Source organism: Schistocerca nitens, chromosome 9 (genome assembly GCF_023898315.1).
Source record: "Schistocerca nitens isolate TAMUIC-IGC-003100 chromosome 9, iqSchNite1.1, whole genome shotgun sequence".
NCBI classification, from domain to species: Eukaryota; Metazoa; Arthropoda; class Insecta; order Orthoptera; family Acrididae; genus Schistocerca; species Schistocerca nitens.
The window spans coordinates 493,794,751-493,814,751 of record NC_064622.1 but is presented as its reverse complement, the minus strand read 5'-3'; the positions used below and the strand labels follow the sequence as shown (position 1 = coordinate 493,814,751).

Below are 20,001 nucleotides of genomic sequence, written 5' to 3'. Positions count from 1 at the left end.
CTTTGCCATTTAGGGCCTCCACAAAATGCATATGCAATACTGGCATTTCTGTTTACACATTGCATCCAGGCACTTAACACGAACATTAATATGAATTCAATAATAAGTAGATGAAAACCGTAGCTTTCTACACTGAATACATTATGTTATCAAAAGTATCCAGACACCTGGCTGAAAATGACTTACAAGTCTGTGGCACCTTCCATTGGTAAAGCTGAACTTCATTATGGTGTTGGTGCTAAAATCGTCAATGTAGGCCTGTGCTGTGATAATGCCAAGCAAATGCTTAACAGTATGTCTTGTACTTCTGATTGACTTAATGTATAATCAGCTACGTTAATTCGATGGATATCCTCAAATTCTGTATCTGATGACGATGATAAGGACTCTTTTTGTTTTACATCTTCTATATTTTCTACATTTGGTTTCTGAACATTATCACCTAAACCTTCAATTCCTTGTTTAAACTGTTCGATTCCATCAATAACAGGTTGTTTATCAATTTTACAATTCTGATATTCTGTTTTTGTTCCATGTTCAAAAAGTTATTTAACTCATCTACTTTTTTCTGTTTCTTTAGCGTGTTTAATAATAAATGAATCGTATTTTGCAAACATTAAACTAAGATAAAAAGCATTAGTAATGATTAAATTTATGTTTAACATTTGCCAATACTATGAAAAAGATAGATTGCTACTCATCAGTAGCGGAGATTTTGAACTGTAGATAGGTGCAATAAAAAGACTACTGAACACATAAGCTGTTAGCAAGGAGGCCTTCTTCAGAAAGAGATAATGTATTCAGTGTTCCTACGAATATGTGTGTGTGTGTGTGTCATCTGTTTCAGAAGAATCTGCATTTCAACATCTCCACTGTATAGAGAGTGGTAATCTGTCCTTTCCATAATACTGACATTTTTCAATCCTGGATTTTCCATTCATATGCTTAACATGTAATATTTATGTTCATTGTACAAATTTTTATGTTAACAATTATTTTTGTTTTTAACATTTCTAGAATTTATAACAGTGGAATATCTGACATAAAAATTAATGATATGATGTAAATTAATTGTACATTTATCAACAACATAACTACTGTATGTTTTTGCTCCATATTTAATTTTGTTATTAGATCATAGTCAAATTGTATAATGATGTCCAAGCATAGATTCAACTTTTTTTTAAATTTCATATTTTTTAAGTAATCAGGAGCTTCGTTATATCTATTTTCATATTCGTGTAAAGTATGATCAGGATGTTGTTGTTGTTGTTGTTGTGGTCTTCAGTCCTGAGACTGGTTTGATGCAGCTCTCCATGGTCCTCTATCCTGTGCAAGCTTCTTCATCTCCCAGAACCTACTGCAGCCTACATCCTTCTGAATCTGCTTAGTGTATTCATCTCTTGGTCTCCCTCTACGATTTTTACTCTCTACGCTGCCCTGCAATACTAAATTGATGATCCCTTGATGCCTCAGAACATGTCCTACCAACCGATCCTTTCTTCTAGCCAAGTTGTGCCACAAACTCCTCTTCTCCCCAATTCTATTCAATACCTCCTCATTAGTTATGTGATATACCCATCTAATCTTCAACATTCTTCTGTAGCACCACATTTCGAATGCTTCTATTCGCTGCTTGTCTAAACTATTTATTGTCCATGTTTCACTTCCATACATGGCTACACTCCATACAAATACTTTCAGAAACAACTTCCTGACATTTAAATCTATACTCGATGTTAACAAATTTCTCTTCTTCAGGAATGCTTTCCTTGCCTTTACCAGTCTACATTTTATATCCTCTCTACTTTGACCATCATCAGTTATTTTGCTCCCCAAATAGCAAAACTCACCTAAGTGTCTTATTTCCAAATCTAATTTCCTCAGCATCGCCTGATTTAAGTAGACTTCATTCCATTATCCTCGTTTTGCTTTTGTTGATGTTCATCTTATATCCTCCTTTCAAGACACTGTCCATTCCGTTCAACGGCTCTTCTAAGTCCTTTGCTGTCTCTGACAGAATTACAATGTCATCGGCGAACCTCAAAGTTTTTATTTCTTCTCCATGGATTTTAATACCTACTCCGAACGTTTCTTTAGCTTCCTTTACTGCTTGCTCAGTATACAGATTGAATAGCATCGGGGGGAGGCTACATACCCTGTCTCACTCCCTTCCCAACCACTGCTTCCCTTTCATGTCCCTCAACTCTTATAACTGCCATCTGATTTCTGTACAAATTGTAAATAGCCTTTCGCTCCTTGTATTTTACCCCTGCCACCTTCAGAATTTGAAAGAGAGTATCCCAGTAAACATTGTCAAAAGCATTCTCTAAGTCTACAAATGCTAGAAACGTAGGTTTGCCTTTCCTTAATCTTTCTTCTAAGATAAATCGTAAGGTCAGTATTGCCTCACATGTTCCAATATTTCTACAGAATCCAAACTGATCTTCCCTGAGGTCGGCTTCTACCAGTATTTCCATTCATCTGTAAACAATTCGCGTTAGTATTTTGCAGCTGCGACTTATTAAACTGATAGTTCGCTAATTTTCACATCTGTCAACACCTGCTTTCTTTGGGATTGAAATTATTATATTCTTCTTGAAGTCTGAGGGAATTTCGCCTGTCTCATACATCTTGCTCACCAGATGGTAGAGTTTTGTTAGGCCTGGCTCTCCCAAGGCTGTCAGTAGCTCTAATGGAATGTTGTCTACTCCCGGGGCCTTGTTTCGACTTAGGTATTTCAGTGCTCTGTCAAACTCTTCACGCAGTATCTTATCTCCCATTCCATCTTCATCTACATCCTCTTCCATTTCCATAATATTGTCCTCAAGAACATCGCCCTCGTATAGACCCTCTATATACTCCTTCCACCTTTCTGCTTTCCCTTCTTTGCTTAGAACTGGGTTTCCATCTGAGCTCTTGATATTCATACAAGTGGCTCTCTTTTCTCCAAAGGTCTCTTTAATTTTCCTGTAGGCCCCTCATGAGATAAGCCTCTACATCCTTACATTTGTCCTCTAGCCATCCCTGCTTAGCCATTTTGCACTTACTGTCGATCTCACCTTTGAGATGTTTGTATTCCTTTTTGCCTGCTTCATTTACTGCATTTTTGTATTTTCTCCTTTCATCAATTAATTTCAGTATCTCTTCTGTTACCCAAGGATTTCTACTAGCCCTCGTCTTTTTACCTACTTGATCCTCTGCTGCCTTCACTATTTCATCCCTCAAAGCTACCCATTCTTCTTCTACTGTATTTCTTTCCCCCACTCTTGTCAGTTGTTCCATAATGCTCTCCCTGAAGCTCTCTACAATCTCTGGTTCTTTCTGTTTGTCCAGGTTCCAACTCCTCAACTTCCCAGCTTCTTGCAGTTTCTCCAGTTTTAATCTACAGTTCATACCAATAGATTGTGGTCAGTGTCCACATCTGCCCCTGGAAATGTCTTCCAATTTAAAACCTGGTTCCTAAATCTATGTCTTACCATTATATAATGCACTCCTGGAAATGGAAAAAAGAACACATTGACACCGGTGTGTCAGACCCACCATACTTGCTCCGGACACTGCGAGAGGGCTGTACAAACAATGATCACACGCACGGCACAGCGGACACACCAGGAACCGCGGTGTTGGCCGTCGAATGGCGCTAGCTGCGCAGCATTTGTGCTCCGCCGCCGTCAGTGTCAGCCAGTTTGCCGTGGCATACGGAGCTCCATCGCAGTCTTTAACACTGGTAGCATGCCGCGACAGCGTGGACGTGAACCGTATGTGCAGTTGACGGACTTTGAGCGAGGGCGTATAGTGGGCATGCGGGAGGCCGGGTGGACGTACCGCCGAATTGCTCAACACGTGGGGCGTGAGGTCTCCACAGTACATCGATGTTGTCGCCAGTGGTCGGCGGAAGGTGCACGTGCCCGTCGACCTGGGACCGGACCGCAGCGACGCACGGATGCACGCCAAGACCGTAGGATCCTACGCAGTGCCGTAGGGGACCGCACCGTCACTTCCCAGCAAATTAGGGACACTGTTGCTCCTGGGGTATCGGCGAGGACCATTCGCAACCGTCTCCATGAAGCTGGGCTACGGTCCCGCACACCGTTAGGCTGTCTTCCGCTCACGCCCCAACATCGTGCAGCCCGCCTCCAGTGGTTTCGTGACAGGCGTGAATGGAGGGACGAATGGAGACGTGTCGTCTTCAGCGATGAGAGTCGCTTCTGCCTTGGTGCCAATGATGGTCGTATGCGTGTTTGGCGCCGTGCAGATGAGCGCCACAATCAGGACTGCATACGACCGAGGCACACAGGGCCAACACCCGGCATCATGGTGTGGGGAGCGATCTCCTACACTGGCCGTACACCACTGGTGATCGTCGAGGGGACACTGAATAGTGCACGGTACATCCAAACCGTCATCGAACCCATCGTTCTACCATTCCTAGACCGGCAAGGGAACTTGCTGTTCCAACAGGACAATGCACGTCCACATGTATCCCGTGCCACCCAACGTGTTCTAGAAGGTTTACGTCAACTACCCTGGCCAGCAAGATCTCCGGATCTGTCCCCCATTGAGCATGTTTGGGACTGGATGAAGCGTCGTCTCACGCGGTCTGCACGTCCAGCACGAACGCTGGTCCAACTGAGGTGCCAGGTGGAAATGGCATGGCAAGCCGTTCCACAGGACTACATCCAGCATCTCTACGATCGTCTCCATGGGAGAATAGCAGCCTGCATTGCTGCGAAAGGTGGATATACACTGTACTAGTGCCGACATTTTGCATGCTCTGTTGCCTGTGTCTATGTGCCTGTGGTTCTGTCAGTGTGATCAAGTGATGTATCTGACCGCAGGAATGTGTCAATAAAGTTTCCCCTTCCTGGGACAATGAATTCACGGTGTTCTTATTTCAATTTCCAGGAGTGTATATCTGAAACCATCTAGTATCTCCAGGGTTCTTCCATGTATGCAACCTTCTTTCATGATTCTTATGATCAGGATAGATATCTAATAATTTTATAATAGCCTTTCCCAAACCATTCATTTAGTTAAGATAAAGAAACGTTTATATTTAGGTATTTATCTTTATGATTATTTTGTTAAAAATCTTTAATCTTATTTACATTAGTTCCATCATAACGTTTCTCATCACATCTGTTATAAAAAATCCGATCTTATACTTAATCCAACATTTACTACACTTTCTTTTAAACACATCAAAATTTTAATTTCCTCTAACAAATTCGAGGCAAATGTTTTAAACAGGTGTCATCTTGCCTAAATCTGTGTAAGCAATTGAAATTACCTATATCTTTTTTTTGGTATCTCTGAATATGTTTGAGCTAAATAAAAACAATCTGTTTCTTTCTGTCTACCTCTAGTAAAATATTGTGTAACTACATCCTGATTTTCAACAATGAAATAATCGAATAATACAACTCAATAATCTTCACATTCATTCAATGGTATAATTTCATCATCACTTTCATAACTTTATAAGTACTCTCTTTAAATTTTTTTACACATTTTTATAAAATTTTAATATTTTGATTATTCTAAACTTTGAGAATAACTACACAAATGATTGATTTTATCCCATTTTTACCATGTAATATATTTATCGATAATTAATGTTATTTTTCTAAATTCAATTGGTCACATTATCATGCATCAAACTTAATTAGGTGAACACTTACCATGTTAGTTCTTTGTTATTTCTCTGTAATTCTTATTTTTCGATGTCAATTTGTTTTAGTTTATTTAGTAATAGTTTGTTAATAACAAAAGAAAATATTATTTTAAATAAGTGGTAGTTCATCTGTACTCAAGAAAAGGTTACTTGTCTCTATAAGAGACTATTTGCACTGTTTGGTTTTTAGACAACAAAATTTTTAACTGCAAACGTCACATCAAAAAATGATAAAACTGTATTCTGATACAAAAACAATAAAAATTCCTTTTAGAAAACATTGTTGAAAAACTTCATTTGTTCATACCAAAAACCTATTATATACATTAAAGCAGATTCAAGTTATAGTGTTATTAATGACAGTGGAATTAAATTGTATATGGACATAAAAGGCAGCATTAGAAGTGTGGTTGGATTTAATAATCAAACTATTGCAGCTAATGAAAAACTATTGCTAATAACATTCACATAATTGTTCCATTTGAATTAATGAAAGATAATTTTAAAGTAGTAGCAGAAAGTTTGTAAAACATGATGATTATTTTCGTTATGAAACTAATGTTCATTTAGTACCAACATCGAAGTTGCTATATGTATAATTAATGAACCATATTATCCTTTGTTTATTCCAATTCACGATAAAATTCAGGATTTAGAAATTAATATTACTGATGAAGATGTTAATATTATTGATTTCAATAGCTCTATAGTACCAGTTTTTTTCAAAAGAATTAATAAATTGTTTCTTTAATAAATGATGAAGATTGAAAGCTAACAGTTGTATTTTTTCCTGTGATTGAGGAAAGTAAAAATAATCTAAATGTTTCTTACAAAGATGTAGAAATTAACATTCGTATTGGTGATGGCTGGCTACATCCAGATAATTCTCAATTTTACGTGAGTTTTAAAATTAGCAGCTCATGGAACTGGTTATCCAATATATGATAGAAAAGCTAATAAAAAATTAATTGGTGAATACTTAGGAAAACTATTTGATTTTTTCACTATAAAGGAAGGAAATAATATTTTATCTAGAATGGAACATCCTTTTGTTGCATCATCAGTTTTATTACATTTTACTTCGTCTCTTACTGATGAACTATGTATGGAAAGACATGTACTTAATAATGATAAAATAAGGGCAAAAAATGAAGTTCTATATTCACTGAAAATTTATGGAAATTTTCTTAAAGATTATCAAGAAGTAATGTGTGAAAATAATCTTACTGTTTGTCACACTTGTAACTTGAGTGCAAAATGATGCCGTTTTTAGATGGTCTGATTATAATAATGCTGGAGTCGAAATAAAAGATACATTACCAAATGAAATTGTAATCTGAATCCCAGTATCTACATACGAACCTAATTATAAGTTTGAACAGTGACAAATTATATTGAAACATCCAATGATAGATTTCTTTTTATGAACTTCAGTCTACAAAGATGGTAGGATTTAGTGGTAAGAAAAATTTTGGGATGGATAAAACAAATTATTATAAAGCAATGGTGTTTGATATACTTTACCTTATTCCTTCTGTGTTTAAACTACACATAAAAATAATCGATCGATTGATTCATCATTATATGATCGTGTTAAACTATGGACATTGTATTTGAAAAATGGAGGAAATGAATTACTTCTGCAATAAACGTGGGATTTAAAGCCACCAGACAATTACCTGAATGCATAAGATTCATTCTATGGTTTTAAATGAGTTACATAACTGAAAAGCAGAAACTGATATAAAGTCCATATAATTTCTTAACAAATTATCCCTATCTATGCCATGAATATGACATGTAGAAAAGCTAGTGTGACGACACAATAAGCTTCAATGAAATTATGCTACTATAATACCTTATACGCTTGCCTACACAATTAAGTATGGAAAAAAAAATTAGCATATGAATCACAACATAGAATATATCTGAGTATTTTAAAATCTTTTATGTTTTATTTATGGATTTATTTCGGTTGCAGCAGCAGAAGTAAGTATACATCATGCTTCACTGACAGAAATAACTCAACTGACTGTAGCAGGGCCTATGAGCAGCTATGAGTGCTGCGCCGGCGTTATCTTTGTTTTCCATTTATGTCTGTGAGGCTCTGGCTTACATATGTTTTTGTCTTTTTAGTTCCATTGAGGCTTTGCCTTGTCTCTGTCTCGCTCTGCAATTATCTCTAACTTGCTACATGCTTTATCTCATTCTGAGGCAGTTGCTAAATGCATCCACAGTGAAAAACTTAGTATTATGTTTTTTGACCACATTTTATGCTTCAGATCTCTAAATTTCCTTATTTACTCTATTTTCTTAATGGTTAAAACTAATTTCAATGATTAAAAATGAATTTCACGAATTTCGATAATCTTCGCAATTGGCAAGACATATTTAAACATTTTACACTTATTTGTTAACAGATTTAAGTGATTTAATCTTTGAACTTATGTTATTTAAACTACTTATTATCATTTTCGATTATCATTGTATGATCATATTTATATATAGTTAATGAAGTTAAACATAATTTTATCAGATAGGCTTAGTTTTCAGTTAGGTAATATATATGGACAATCTGAATGATTATTTCAGCTTCTGGCAGTAGTTGAGCACCAGGAGATGGGCCAGCCACCCAAAGTGATTGAGTAGATCAATCATCATATTGCAGCTCTGCAGCTCTGCCCCCTCAAATTAAGGAATATGGATACAAATGCTAGATGACAGCTATCACCAAGTTGGCAAATCATGACGACATCACAGCAACGGACCTGGACTGCATGCCACGAAAAATATCTATAGGTACGAAATATAAGAAAAAGAAGAGAGAAAATGAAGTGTCATCTAGGATTTCCTTCAAATTACACTTATTTCACACAAATCGTTCAACCTTTCTTTTATCTTATTAAATTTTTTCTGTATAAATTGAGTCTCTACTTAAAAATCTCAGCAGTGTACGCAATGCAAAACTGTTAAAGAAAATTAATGAGTGAGAAGCAGATATTTTATATAGCACTTCTGGAAGAGGTTACCTAAGTACTAAATATAGCGAAAAATTTTTATGTATCTCAATAACAAATTTAAAATTAACTGGCGAAACAGTTATTTAAAAAAATCAGTTTATTTAAATTTCAGTTTTTTGAAGATGAACTTATTAAAGTGAGATACAAAGAAAGGAAGAAACAAGGCGGTTATAATGAATTTCATGATACTGAGTTTGCAGTTTGAAAACAATTTTGTATGAAATATTTTCGTTTTATTTTACAAAATAATTTATCTCGAGTAGTTGTAGTTAGTATTTTCTAGCTCAGTTTCCAAGGTAATGAAAATGTGAAATTTCATGTAAATATCATGGAAACTGGTTGAAATTTTGAAGCACTGATAGGGAAATGATCGGTAAATGCAAAACAGTTTCGAAAAAAGTAGTGAAAACTTTGAAAAATCGCGAAAATATTCGATAAGATGGTGAAAGTGAAAACATTTGACGAAAAGTAACGAAATAACTTGTATTTATCGTTTCCATCTGCTGACCACTTCTTATTGTGCTTTTCTAATATTTCAGGAGAATTATGTTTTTGATGAACTTTTGTCATAGTGTAAACCAATTTCCGTGATATTTGTCTAAAATTTAACGATATTCTCATTATCTCAAAAACTGAGCCAGAAAATGCAAACTACATCTATTAAAGGGGCAATGCACATTGACAACTGTAAACACCATACACGTGGCGTGTTTAGTGGATGCAAAAAATTGTTGCTAAACAATATTTATTTACAGTTTCCAGTATACACTGCTAATCACACAACATCACTTGCACCTTTTTCAAACACCTTTCTTGGTTTTGTTGTTATTGCCAACTTCTTAACGCTGGGTAGCAACAGGCAGGAATTTCTTACATATGCAGCCCCCCACCACTATGCTTGGACGCAAGTTTGCATTTCCACACACTGAAGTTGGAGTGCTACTTATGCGACTTTCAAGATCATGACAAGTGGAATCATTCATACAGAAATTTAGTAGCTTTCAGCCGAAGAGCTTATAGCGATGTTGATGATCAAAAACTGGACACACAAATGTTGAGTATGGAAATTGGTATCCAATGTGGTAATAAGGGAGTTATCTATTGAGATGGAGATTTCGTCTGACAATCATTTTCGAATGAGTAAAATCAATTTTGAAATATGTTTTAAATCATTTTTCTTGTTCTGAACAAAAGTCTAAGACACATATACTAGATGCTTTACCACCTGTCATTAAATTACAAGTAACATTGAAATACTTGGCAACTGGAGTCACTGCAATATACATTTTGCATTCTGAAGACCAGTATTTCTTAATATTTATATTATTTGTAATGCACTGGAGATACATTAGAAAGTAAGATTTTTGACTCAACAGTTCAGCTTTGTTTTTATTTTCATGTTTAAGCGATATTATGGTAGGTAACAGATGACATAAATATAATTATCTTATACTAAATCTCGTAACCAAACGTTGTACTACTGTGCATAAGTCATTGCACAGTGAAAATTGTCAATACAACCACTTTATATTCGCATAGGATTTGAATGAGGGTCAAGAGTAGTGTTAAATCTCTAAGCCACAAATAATTTTCCATTTCACAGCAATATTTACACTCAAAGACAAAAGCAAAAACTTATTACCTTTAGAACGAAATTTAAAGGAGGAGGAGGAGGAGGAGGAGGAGGAGATTAGTGTTTAACGTCCCGTCGACAACGAGGTCATTAGAGACGGAGCGCAAGCTCAGGTGAGGGAAGGATGGGGAAAGAAATCGGCCGTGCCCTTTCAAAGGAACCATCCCGGCATTTGCCTGAAGCGATTTAGGGAAATCACGGAAAACCTAAATCAGGATGGCCGGAGTCCAGTGTGCTAACCACTGCGCCACCTCGCTCGGTACGAAATTTAAAAAATACGCCTACAGTACTGGCTGTTCTGCAGTAAAACAAACCTTCACAAGTCCCACTTTCATTACTTTTCAATGCATTCCGTCATTTCAAACGATAGTGTGTTACTGCATTACAAATCAGTGATTATAAGGGGTTGCTGAATGTTAGAAAAATATTCCAAACTACACTATTTAAGACAATTTTGCCAGTTTAAAAAGTATTTATTTACTTAAATGAAGACGAAACACATTGATTTTGCATCATGCTAACTTTCCCCATACGTAAGAAAACGGTCCTGGCTGTTTGTCATTGAACAAACAGGAGCAGAATGAGAGCAGATATACCTATCACCAGTTTCTGAAACTCGTAAGGGATGGTAGTGAAGCGACACAGTACAAGAAACTAGAATGCCTTTCAACTTCTGTAACTTACATGTAAGTTGGCATGACAGTGTGCAAATAGGGTGTTTCCAAATGTAAACTGACTTACATGACTGGTGGTAGGGAGATGCACATATAAAAAATTCATGCCAATGGAAACCTGGCATTGAACATAAAAGTTCTGTTCCAGTTTCTATCAATGTGGTCTCTACTCCACGGAGGTGTAACTCATACAATGACTTGCAGTAACCAGACGTTGGTTTGCTGTCAGGCCACTTGGACATGAAGTTCATCAATCCATATTGTTTACTTATAGCCAGATTTTCTAGTGTTCTATGTCTGTTTTCCTTTAAGTTCACAGTACTAACAGAAGCTTGTTTCACTAAAATTGCATATGTATTGCATTGTTCGAATTGCATTGTAAATATGTTACTCGTATTCTGATTGAGTTTTGCTTGCATCCGTAATGAGGCCAATTCACACTATCTGTCTTGACACTGTTACATCACAGTACCATAACGTCAAGTTGAATTTACACTGTCTGTGACATCATGACACATCAACTCAGTTAAAGTCATGAGATCTCAACTCGTTTTCCTGAGCTTAACTGTTCATCGCAAGATAATTATCAACCGTTTTCATCCACAAAGTTAGTTTAAGGGTAACTTTATTTGCTAGTACATTGCAAATTTTCGTTGTTTAGGCGTATATGCCTCTATACTTTTCTCTTCAAGATATATAGGTCTTCTTTACATGTTGTATTTGGCTTTTAGTAGTTCAAGTGCCTTATTTACATTGGAGTTAGCTAGTCAAGCAGATAAATATTGACCACTGGTGCTTGCATAATTGTCTCACATACAATTCAGAGAACTGCCTACAAAAGTAGGCGAGCCACAAATACATATTTAAACAAACAAATTGCAGTGTCAGTAGATTTCAGTACATTTCTTTGTGGAACACAAAAAATACCTGACAACATACAAATAAATTGCAGGTACTAATCAATCCGATTCTACCAACAATACTTTCTTCACATCAAGTTGCAGCCATGTTGCAATCCATTTCTTTGTAAAATATTAAATACGGTACCGTACGTATAAAAATCCACTTTATAAATGTAGTAGAGGTAAAGTAATTTTGTACGCTCATGTCGTACAATTCAGACTGCTACATCACTGCTTCAGTTGATCTGTCGCCATTTACTATCAATTTTGATAAAAGAAATAACGAAATGCAACAATTTATAGCAAACAACAAACAGCTGATATCAACCACAAAAACCGTGATGAAACGAAATATGGAGATCTGTCCATGGTTGTGTGTCAGGAAGAATTGAGCTTGTGGGTCACATGAAGAGCACTGAACGGATAATGTGCGCTATCAGACCTTTCCTCCAGAGGAACCTTGATAGTGGCACGCTGTGATGTGACAGGACTGCCAGTGTGGATGCTGCCATTTCAAAGTCATGTTCTGACGGGACGTGGCGTGTCGTGATGGCACGTGTGAATTGGCCTATATTGGGTGGGATAAATGATTCCACACTTAGTTCTTAGTTTTGTTTCATATAACATAGAAGCTGGTTTCATCATATGGTGCTCTGAAGGCTTTTGAGTATTTTTTTCTGCTTTTAGATCTCTGTGTGAACAATATGATTTAAAGGCATATTAAGTGTATTGCTTTTATTCTACTTTATTTATGGTTGCACCCGGTTCCTGTACTTTCTAGGATTTAATAGAGAACTCCATACCAGCAAGTTTTGCTAGTATTGGTATTCAGCTGTATTACTATTACATCTTGTCATGGGACGAACTTATAATTCTTCTTTGAATGCTGTTGCTTCTTGCCACGGAGGGCCACGCATTTCACAGTAGCTTGCAGAGTATGAATGTAGATGTAAACAAGTATATGTGGTTTGTAGTTTTGGTGACTAGAGCATTTCCTTACAGATGCTAACAATGCCATAATAATCTTGCAAATCGTCTTACACATAAATAACAGGTACGGCAAACACTACATTTTAGCAGAAAGTCAACGAGAATTTCAATGGCTTTCATGTAATGTTAGAGTACGAAAAACGAATGGGACCAAAAATAACGTAGAATACTTACAGTGCATTTAAAAAGAGCAGTTCACACGACAGTACATAAGCAGTAACAAATATACATGCATTCACAGAATATCATACGTCGACACCTGACTTCTGTTTAATATGAAACAAAAACAAATACGAAATCATGTACCCCACTCAATATTACAGATGAGAGCAAAAATTAAGCAGAATACAAGAAACTTATTTAAAACGTGTGCGACATTTGAAAGAAGGTTGTAATTAGGAACATAAATTCCACTAGATAACAGCCACGATGGATGGGTAAAGACCTAGAGGGCACCCAAGAACACGGTGGAAAATGGGAGTGAGAATATCAGTAGAAAGGAGAGGTGTGATCTGGCAGCAAGTGGAGGAAGGAAAGTGGTGGGAGGACCGATCCAAATGGAGAGGATTCATCAGCACCCAGACCCAGCAGTAGCTGGAGCGGGATTCGGATATAGAATAGAACAGCCACGAAGTCGAAATTGCAATATTGGGATTTACAAATAGATATAATTTACCAACAAATCCAGACATGAAGTATAAGTGAAAAATATGATCATCTAGCACTCGTACTTTGTAAAGTAATTACAGATCTTAGCGCCGTATTTTCCGAAATACGAAGTTCACTGCGAGACCACTAGGAGCGCAAATATCGGCCTCTGTTTCCGTATCTTATCGTTGGCCTTGTATTTCTGACATATAAGAGAACTGTGCTCCATACCGCACAAAAATCTGTTTTGCGCTTCTGAACGGTTACTCCAGATATATTTGTACTCTATAGTCGTAATTAATATCACACGTGCTGTAACACCAACCTCCACAGGCCTTGCCATTCTGTCGGCGTTGGTCGGGAGGGTGGAGATGTATGTGCAAGTTTTCGTCCCTAGTAGCATGGACAATGTAATTGAAATGCTTAGAATACTCTTTGATAAAACTAGAAAGTGGCATATCTTTGCTTGTATACTTTGATCGGAGCGAAAGCGAATCCAATGTTGTATACACATTTGAACACGTGTTTGTTTATATAGTACGATGGGTAAGAAGAGGAAGTTTGAAAACAAGGAAGACGAAAACGAATTTGATCCAGTGCCCAAGCATCTTGAGGTGGCTCACGTTAAAAACCAAGAGAAGAGGTTGATTGTAATTTTAGAAGGAGCGCAATTGGAGTCTGTGAAGGTTGGTTTTTGTATTTTATCGGTGGGGTACCGTAATTATAAGTATACGTCTGTGCTACTGAGGAATATTATAGATTAAATAAATAAATTTTATGGTTCGCTGACAGTGAATATTTACGTAGGAGATTAATGAGTCCCACACCTTTTTTGACCATGTGATGTATTTGCATATATGGATCCACAGGTGCATGTGTCGTTGCTATTGTAATCCATATTGGTTTGTATAATTGATTAACAAAACAGCACTTTTTTGCGCAAGATATTTGTATTTCACAAGGTCCAGTCATCAGCACCGGGCCTTACGTGCGAAGACCAATTTTGGCTCATTACCCGTCGAATATTAATACAGCTTTTGGCAAATAGGACGTCCTGGGTCCACGTTACAGGTGTTACTGGGTTGTCCAACTCCACCAAGGAATTTTAGAGGTATTAACCCCCTGTTGCATGGAAGAGGAGAATTGAGAGTGTGTGCCGTTTGGCAAAGTGGACAAAGTTTTACGAGGCACAGGATAAATCAACTTTTTTTTAGGTAAGGTGGTGCTGTCTTAAAAATAACCGTAATGCACAGGTATTAATGCTATATTGAGTGTAATCAAAAGACCTGGAATGAGTCTGTCATTTTTGAAAATTTCTTTTTTGTACTTTTTCAATTCGTGTTAGAAGTATGTCTGTCAGCTGCAACAGGCACTTAATGGCAGGAATGAGCCAGGAGTAATGGCTGTAAATTTTTGAGACTTGGACACTGTTACTTTCGTGTGGTCAGCCAAGGCTAACTGAATAGATCCATTCCAAACCACCCACAGGCAATGATGAAAGTAGGGATTCGATTGGAACCCAATTCTTCAGAATATTACCTGCAATAATTTTAGCTTCTGAACTTGAGACGCCTGTTTCGTAAAAGACTCATTTCTGTTGCAGTAGTGATAGGAGACTAACATGGTTGTTTATTTTTTCTTCTTCTTTTGAATTTTCCGTTTTGGGAGCTTCTTGATTGGTGAATTAATTGTCTTAACTATTTTTGTCTAACCTGGACTGTAATGCAACAAACAGTGACTGTTCACTTTACTAAAGTACTATTTGTCATGGCATATTAGTATTTGTTTTACCTTTAACTGTGTGATTATGCTGTAAAAAGTTCAATCAAAATCGACTAACTCTTTGCCACAGGATGAACATTTTATTGCAGGCATGGTATTGCCCTTTGCCAGAAAGCAGCAGTGGTGCATTACTTGTGCAGCCAAACGGAAAAAAAATCCATAAATGTTTTGAGCAGAGGTCAGAACGAATACTGGATTCATTTTGGGGTCTACTTTATTAATAACTGTCACCAACTGAGCGGATTTACTAAGTATAAAATTTTACAGTCTCTGTGTCATTCTCTTGTATCACCCCTCATACATGACTTAGAGGAGTGAGAGGACATTTCTATAGTAAACTGCTTCTCCACTGTCAGTGAGTTGACTGGCTTTGGTGAAACTTGTTGTAGCATGTGCACCCATTTCAAACTTGAAAAATGCTGGTGATATTCCAGTTGCAAAATGAGTGTGGTTAATTGTAGGTGTGGTTGGATAAAATTACCTCTGCTTGCAGATGCTAACATAACATAATGCTGTTGTAGCAAGTGATGCAATGTCTTGTGATACTTGGCACGAGCTATGAGATGCATTAGTTTTGTACGATCTCTCTTACTCCGTCCCTCTCTCACTGTCCGTGTGTCAGTTGAGAGAGCTTTGTTTGTACCTCTGAGTGGCTAATTAACTAATTCTGCAACTCATGAACTTGGTAAGTTCTTGGAAGATGAGTGGAACACAAAAATAGCCTACAATGCATTGAAAGCACAGCTTGCTGTTGTTTCATGTGGTGTTGCTGTACAAGGATTGCCCCTTTCCCCCCCCCCCCCCCCCCCTCCTCTCACTTTTTTTTGGCAGTTTTCTGCTTGTAGGTAATTCCTGGTTTCAAAGCATTCTTAATCAGTGCTTTGTGTCAGTCATTTACTAACTTTTCTCTATGTACTCTTTGTATATTTTGTAAATTTTAAATAATTATTTATTTTGCACTTGTCTTTTTTTGTATACTCCTTTTGTCCTACATCTTCCACCAAAAGCCATCTGATACTGGACAATGTGTGATAGTAGGTCCACCGTAAACCAAGAAATATGAATGCTAAATAAAGGTTTTGGTAACAAGATTGATCTATAGCTTAGCCTGACCTCCATGTTCATGCCGGATTTAATGATTTGTATTATAGAAACTAAAACTGTAAGTTAAATTCAGAAAATCGTGTAAACCAGGTCATCTGATACCATCAGTGTGTTTTGCACAAAGACGTCACATCAAACATTGAGATACAATGCAAACATGATTTCAAAATGGCAACCAATAACTTTAAATGTTTCCATGGTGCAAAAATGTGAACATAAGGTCTTATAAATATTGAAACTAGCAGAACTACTGTGGGGATTTTGGGTGCGGACAAACCAATATCTGACATATTAACTAAAAATCACAATAATACATAAGGTGCAGCAATGACAGAAACATGATAAATGAAGCACAATTAGAATAAACACCTTGTAACTGGTATCAGCATCATTATGTGACCTGTATAGCTCAGCTTGAAAAAACAATACCAGTACAAAAATCTTAACACAGACTGCACTAAAAAGACCAAAAGAAAGACACAAGACCAATACATGTAGTGAAAACTAATGAAAGACGTGACAATCAGTTAACCGATACACCTCAACTTGAAAAGCAGATGCCGATACAAAAATCCTAAAATATATAGTATTACAAAAAGCCAAAAAGAAGACTGATACACATAGCAAAAAGTTGCAAAAAACCTATCGAGAGGCTGTATCACCAATGTCAATTGACTTCAATATAGCTCAACTTAAAACACAGATGCCAATATGGAAAGACAAAAAACTTACACAACAAAAACAGCTTCAACAAAACAGAATCAAACTTACCAGACACCAAATTTCCGTGAATGAGGGATCTAGACTCATAAACATACATAACACAAAAAATTTGAAAAAACGGTGAACTACAATAAACTAAAGTAACTCACCAAACAGATGAAAACACAGAATGAAAACCAATGAATTACTGGACATTCAGAAACAAAAATTTTGTACATTTTATGTTTATCATAGGATAGTTAACAAAAATAGTGTGTCAGTATCACTATGACATAAAGACTGAGTCTTCGTGTCTCGGTTAGTGTTCCATGCCTGATGGACTGTCACACACTATGCCAGTGACACACTCACATATAGCTGTTGGAAGAACACCAACATAACACATTCTTCACTCTGGTGTTATATTCACAATGTAACATTTGCAGTACTCCCCAATAATATATATCATGTAAAAATAATAATAATAATAATAATATTGATGCAATAGCTCATCTCACTCAAAATCATTTGACTATTGAACGTTAATTTTGGTTCCATGTTGCAAAAAATAACACAAAGAGATCACAGACCAAAATAATAGACTAAAAATCAAACCTTGTAACACAGATTATATGCTGTATAAGAACCAAAGGAATATACCATAGAAATAAAAAAAAAGTGGATACATTTGTCACACAACATAAGGCACAACATAACAGTTCAAAATAAACATAAATTACACATATATAATCTGCAGAATTCAAGTAAAATGTAACCATTGTTTTCACCAGTTACTAAGACAGTGATAGGTAATATTTAATATCGGTGGTTACAAACATCACACTGTAAACAAATAATGTCACACATGATGTTACAGCTCAAAGCTGACAACTGGTATCAAATGCCTGAGCATTTTACCAAGTATTTTTATTTACAAGATGTTCATACATAAACTGTGGAAAATTTGGGGGGGGGGGTCTACTATGTAACTTTGACCCTCATATTTGAATTGCTGTGTTCCGGTGTTAACTGAAAAATGCATAGGTCATTACCATAATTTTTTATTGTAAAATCATTTGGTCACTGATCACTTAAAGTATATGATGGTGCTCTGTATTTCTAACCTCAGTAACTTGTGATTTTATATTGCCTTTGTGTTGGTACCACTCTGTTTATTCTCTATACTATACATAAATTGCTTTGTTTTACTTTTTTAGGCAGGAAATACATTTGAACTTCTAAATTGTGATGATCACGCACATATACTCAGAAAGCACAACAGAGAACCTGGAACTTGTAGGCCAGACATCACACATCAGTGTTTACTCATGTTGCTGGATAGCCCACTCAACAGGGCTGCACTCCTTCAGGTAAATATGTTTCAACTAATTTTCATGCTCTTCTATGACTGAGAAACAAAAGGCCCAGCAGAAGTTGCGTAAATACTACAATAGTACACTGATCATCATAAAAAGATCTGCATCCAGAAGGACCCAACCAAAGCACTGGAAACCAGGTGGGTACGCACACACCACCAGCTATGCCGACAATTACTTTTGCACTGTTGCTTGTGCACTTGGGGCAGGTGGGTGGGGCCGTGGCGTCTTGTCTGCCAGTTGAAATAAGAGTGCCTCAAACAACCATGCTGGCCTGTACAAAAGGTAGCATCTGTCGTGTACCGACTGGATGTGGACTATTCTGAAGTCATACGTACGACAGAAGGTTACCCAGCAAGGCGAGTTTTAGAAGGCTGCATCTTGGGGCTGCAGGAGGGCTGGTAGTCAGATCTTCGTAGTGCTCACCACACTGGTCGTACAGACACCATCGTTTCCCACTGTCGGTGGCAATGAATGCAGGAAGGCATGCGCACACAACTTGTGGGATCTTGCTGTCCGACGTGCATCACAAGGAGGGAGGACTGGCGGATTATCCACCACTTACGAACAGATCCAATGACAACAATAAGAGCCAGCCTGTCCTGCCTTCTCAGCAACATCCCATTAGTGCTACCACCACCAGTAGGCAATTACACAACGCGAGGCTCACTGCACACCGGTTGTTATGACGTGTGTCACTCGCACCCTCACTGCTCCATCCCCGACTCGCCCAATATGGGCTACGGTGGACGTGGGGCCCCGCAGACTGGCTGTGGGTCACCTTTAGTTCCGGTCTCACTTGTGCCTTGGGACCAAGAGCACCAGGTCTGCAGAAGGAAGTGGCACAAAGTGCGGTTTGTGATGTCCCATCACGTGTCCCTCCAGCCCAGTCCTATGGTGAGGGGTGCAATATCCTACAGTACCTATTCATCATTGGTGTCCCTAATAAGCTCCGTGTCAGCTGCACAGAGGATGGCCTGGAACTAGTGGCTCCACCGCTTGTGAATGCCTGTGTCCCTGCCCTGTCTGCACAGGACAATGCATGTCCTTGTACCACTACCGCCTCCCGAGTGTAGCATGCAGCTGTCGATACTCTGCCACATCCCCAGCCCCTTCCCGATTGAGAACGACTGGGTTGTCATGGAGCGTCTCATTGGAACTCCACCTCCACCAACTGATATGTGGGAACTGCACTCTCAGATGTAGGTGACACGGGACAGAGTATTACAGGATTACATCTGAGACCAGTACAGCTCTGACCATGACATCTGGATGCTTGTATTTACAACTGTTGGGACCTCACACCATAGGACCACATAATTTTGTGGCCGTGTAGCACCTTAAACGTTTATTGCTCCTTAAATGTTTGCCCTTCTAAATTGATAGTGTAATCATTTTGCATGTGTAGTACCATCTATCTGCTTGCCACAGTAGTAGCAGTATGCTTTGCCATTGTGGCTGAAGTTTTCTTATGACGATGAATGTATATAAAC

The 20,001-nt window shown here is 37.6% G+C and overlaps 2 protein-coding genes across 2 annotated transcripts in view; one reads left to right on the top strand and one right to left on the bottom strand.

The window, feature by feature from the left end:
* The window catches only part of LOC126203935 (microspherule protein 1), a 354,642-nt gene that overhangs the window by 110,463 nt on the left and 224,178 nt on the right, over nucleotides 1–20,001 (bottom strand). The window lies entirely within an intron of this gene.
* Nucleotides 14,016–20,001, top strand: part of LOC126203936 (ribosomal RNA small subunit methyltransferase NEP1) — a 52,881-nt gene continuing 46,895 nt past the window's right edge. Inside the window, exons 1-2 of the mRNA XM_049938334.1 lie at nucleotides 14,016–14,230; nucleotides 18,350–18,502. Of these exons, the coding sequence (XP_049794291.1) occupies nucleotides 14,087–14,230; nucleotides 18,350–18,502 (297 nt within the window). The 5' untranslated portion in view covers nucleotides 14,016–14,086. The remainder of the gene's footprint in view (nucleotides 14,231–18,349; nucleotides 18,503–20,001) is intronic.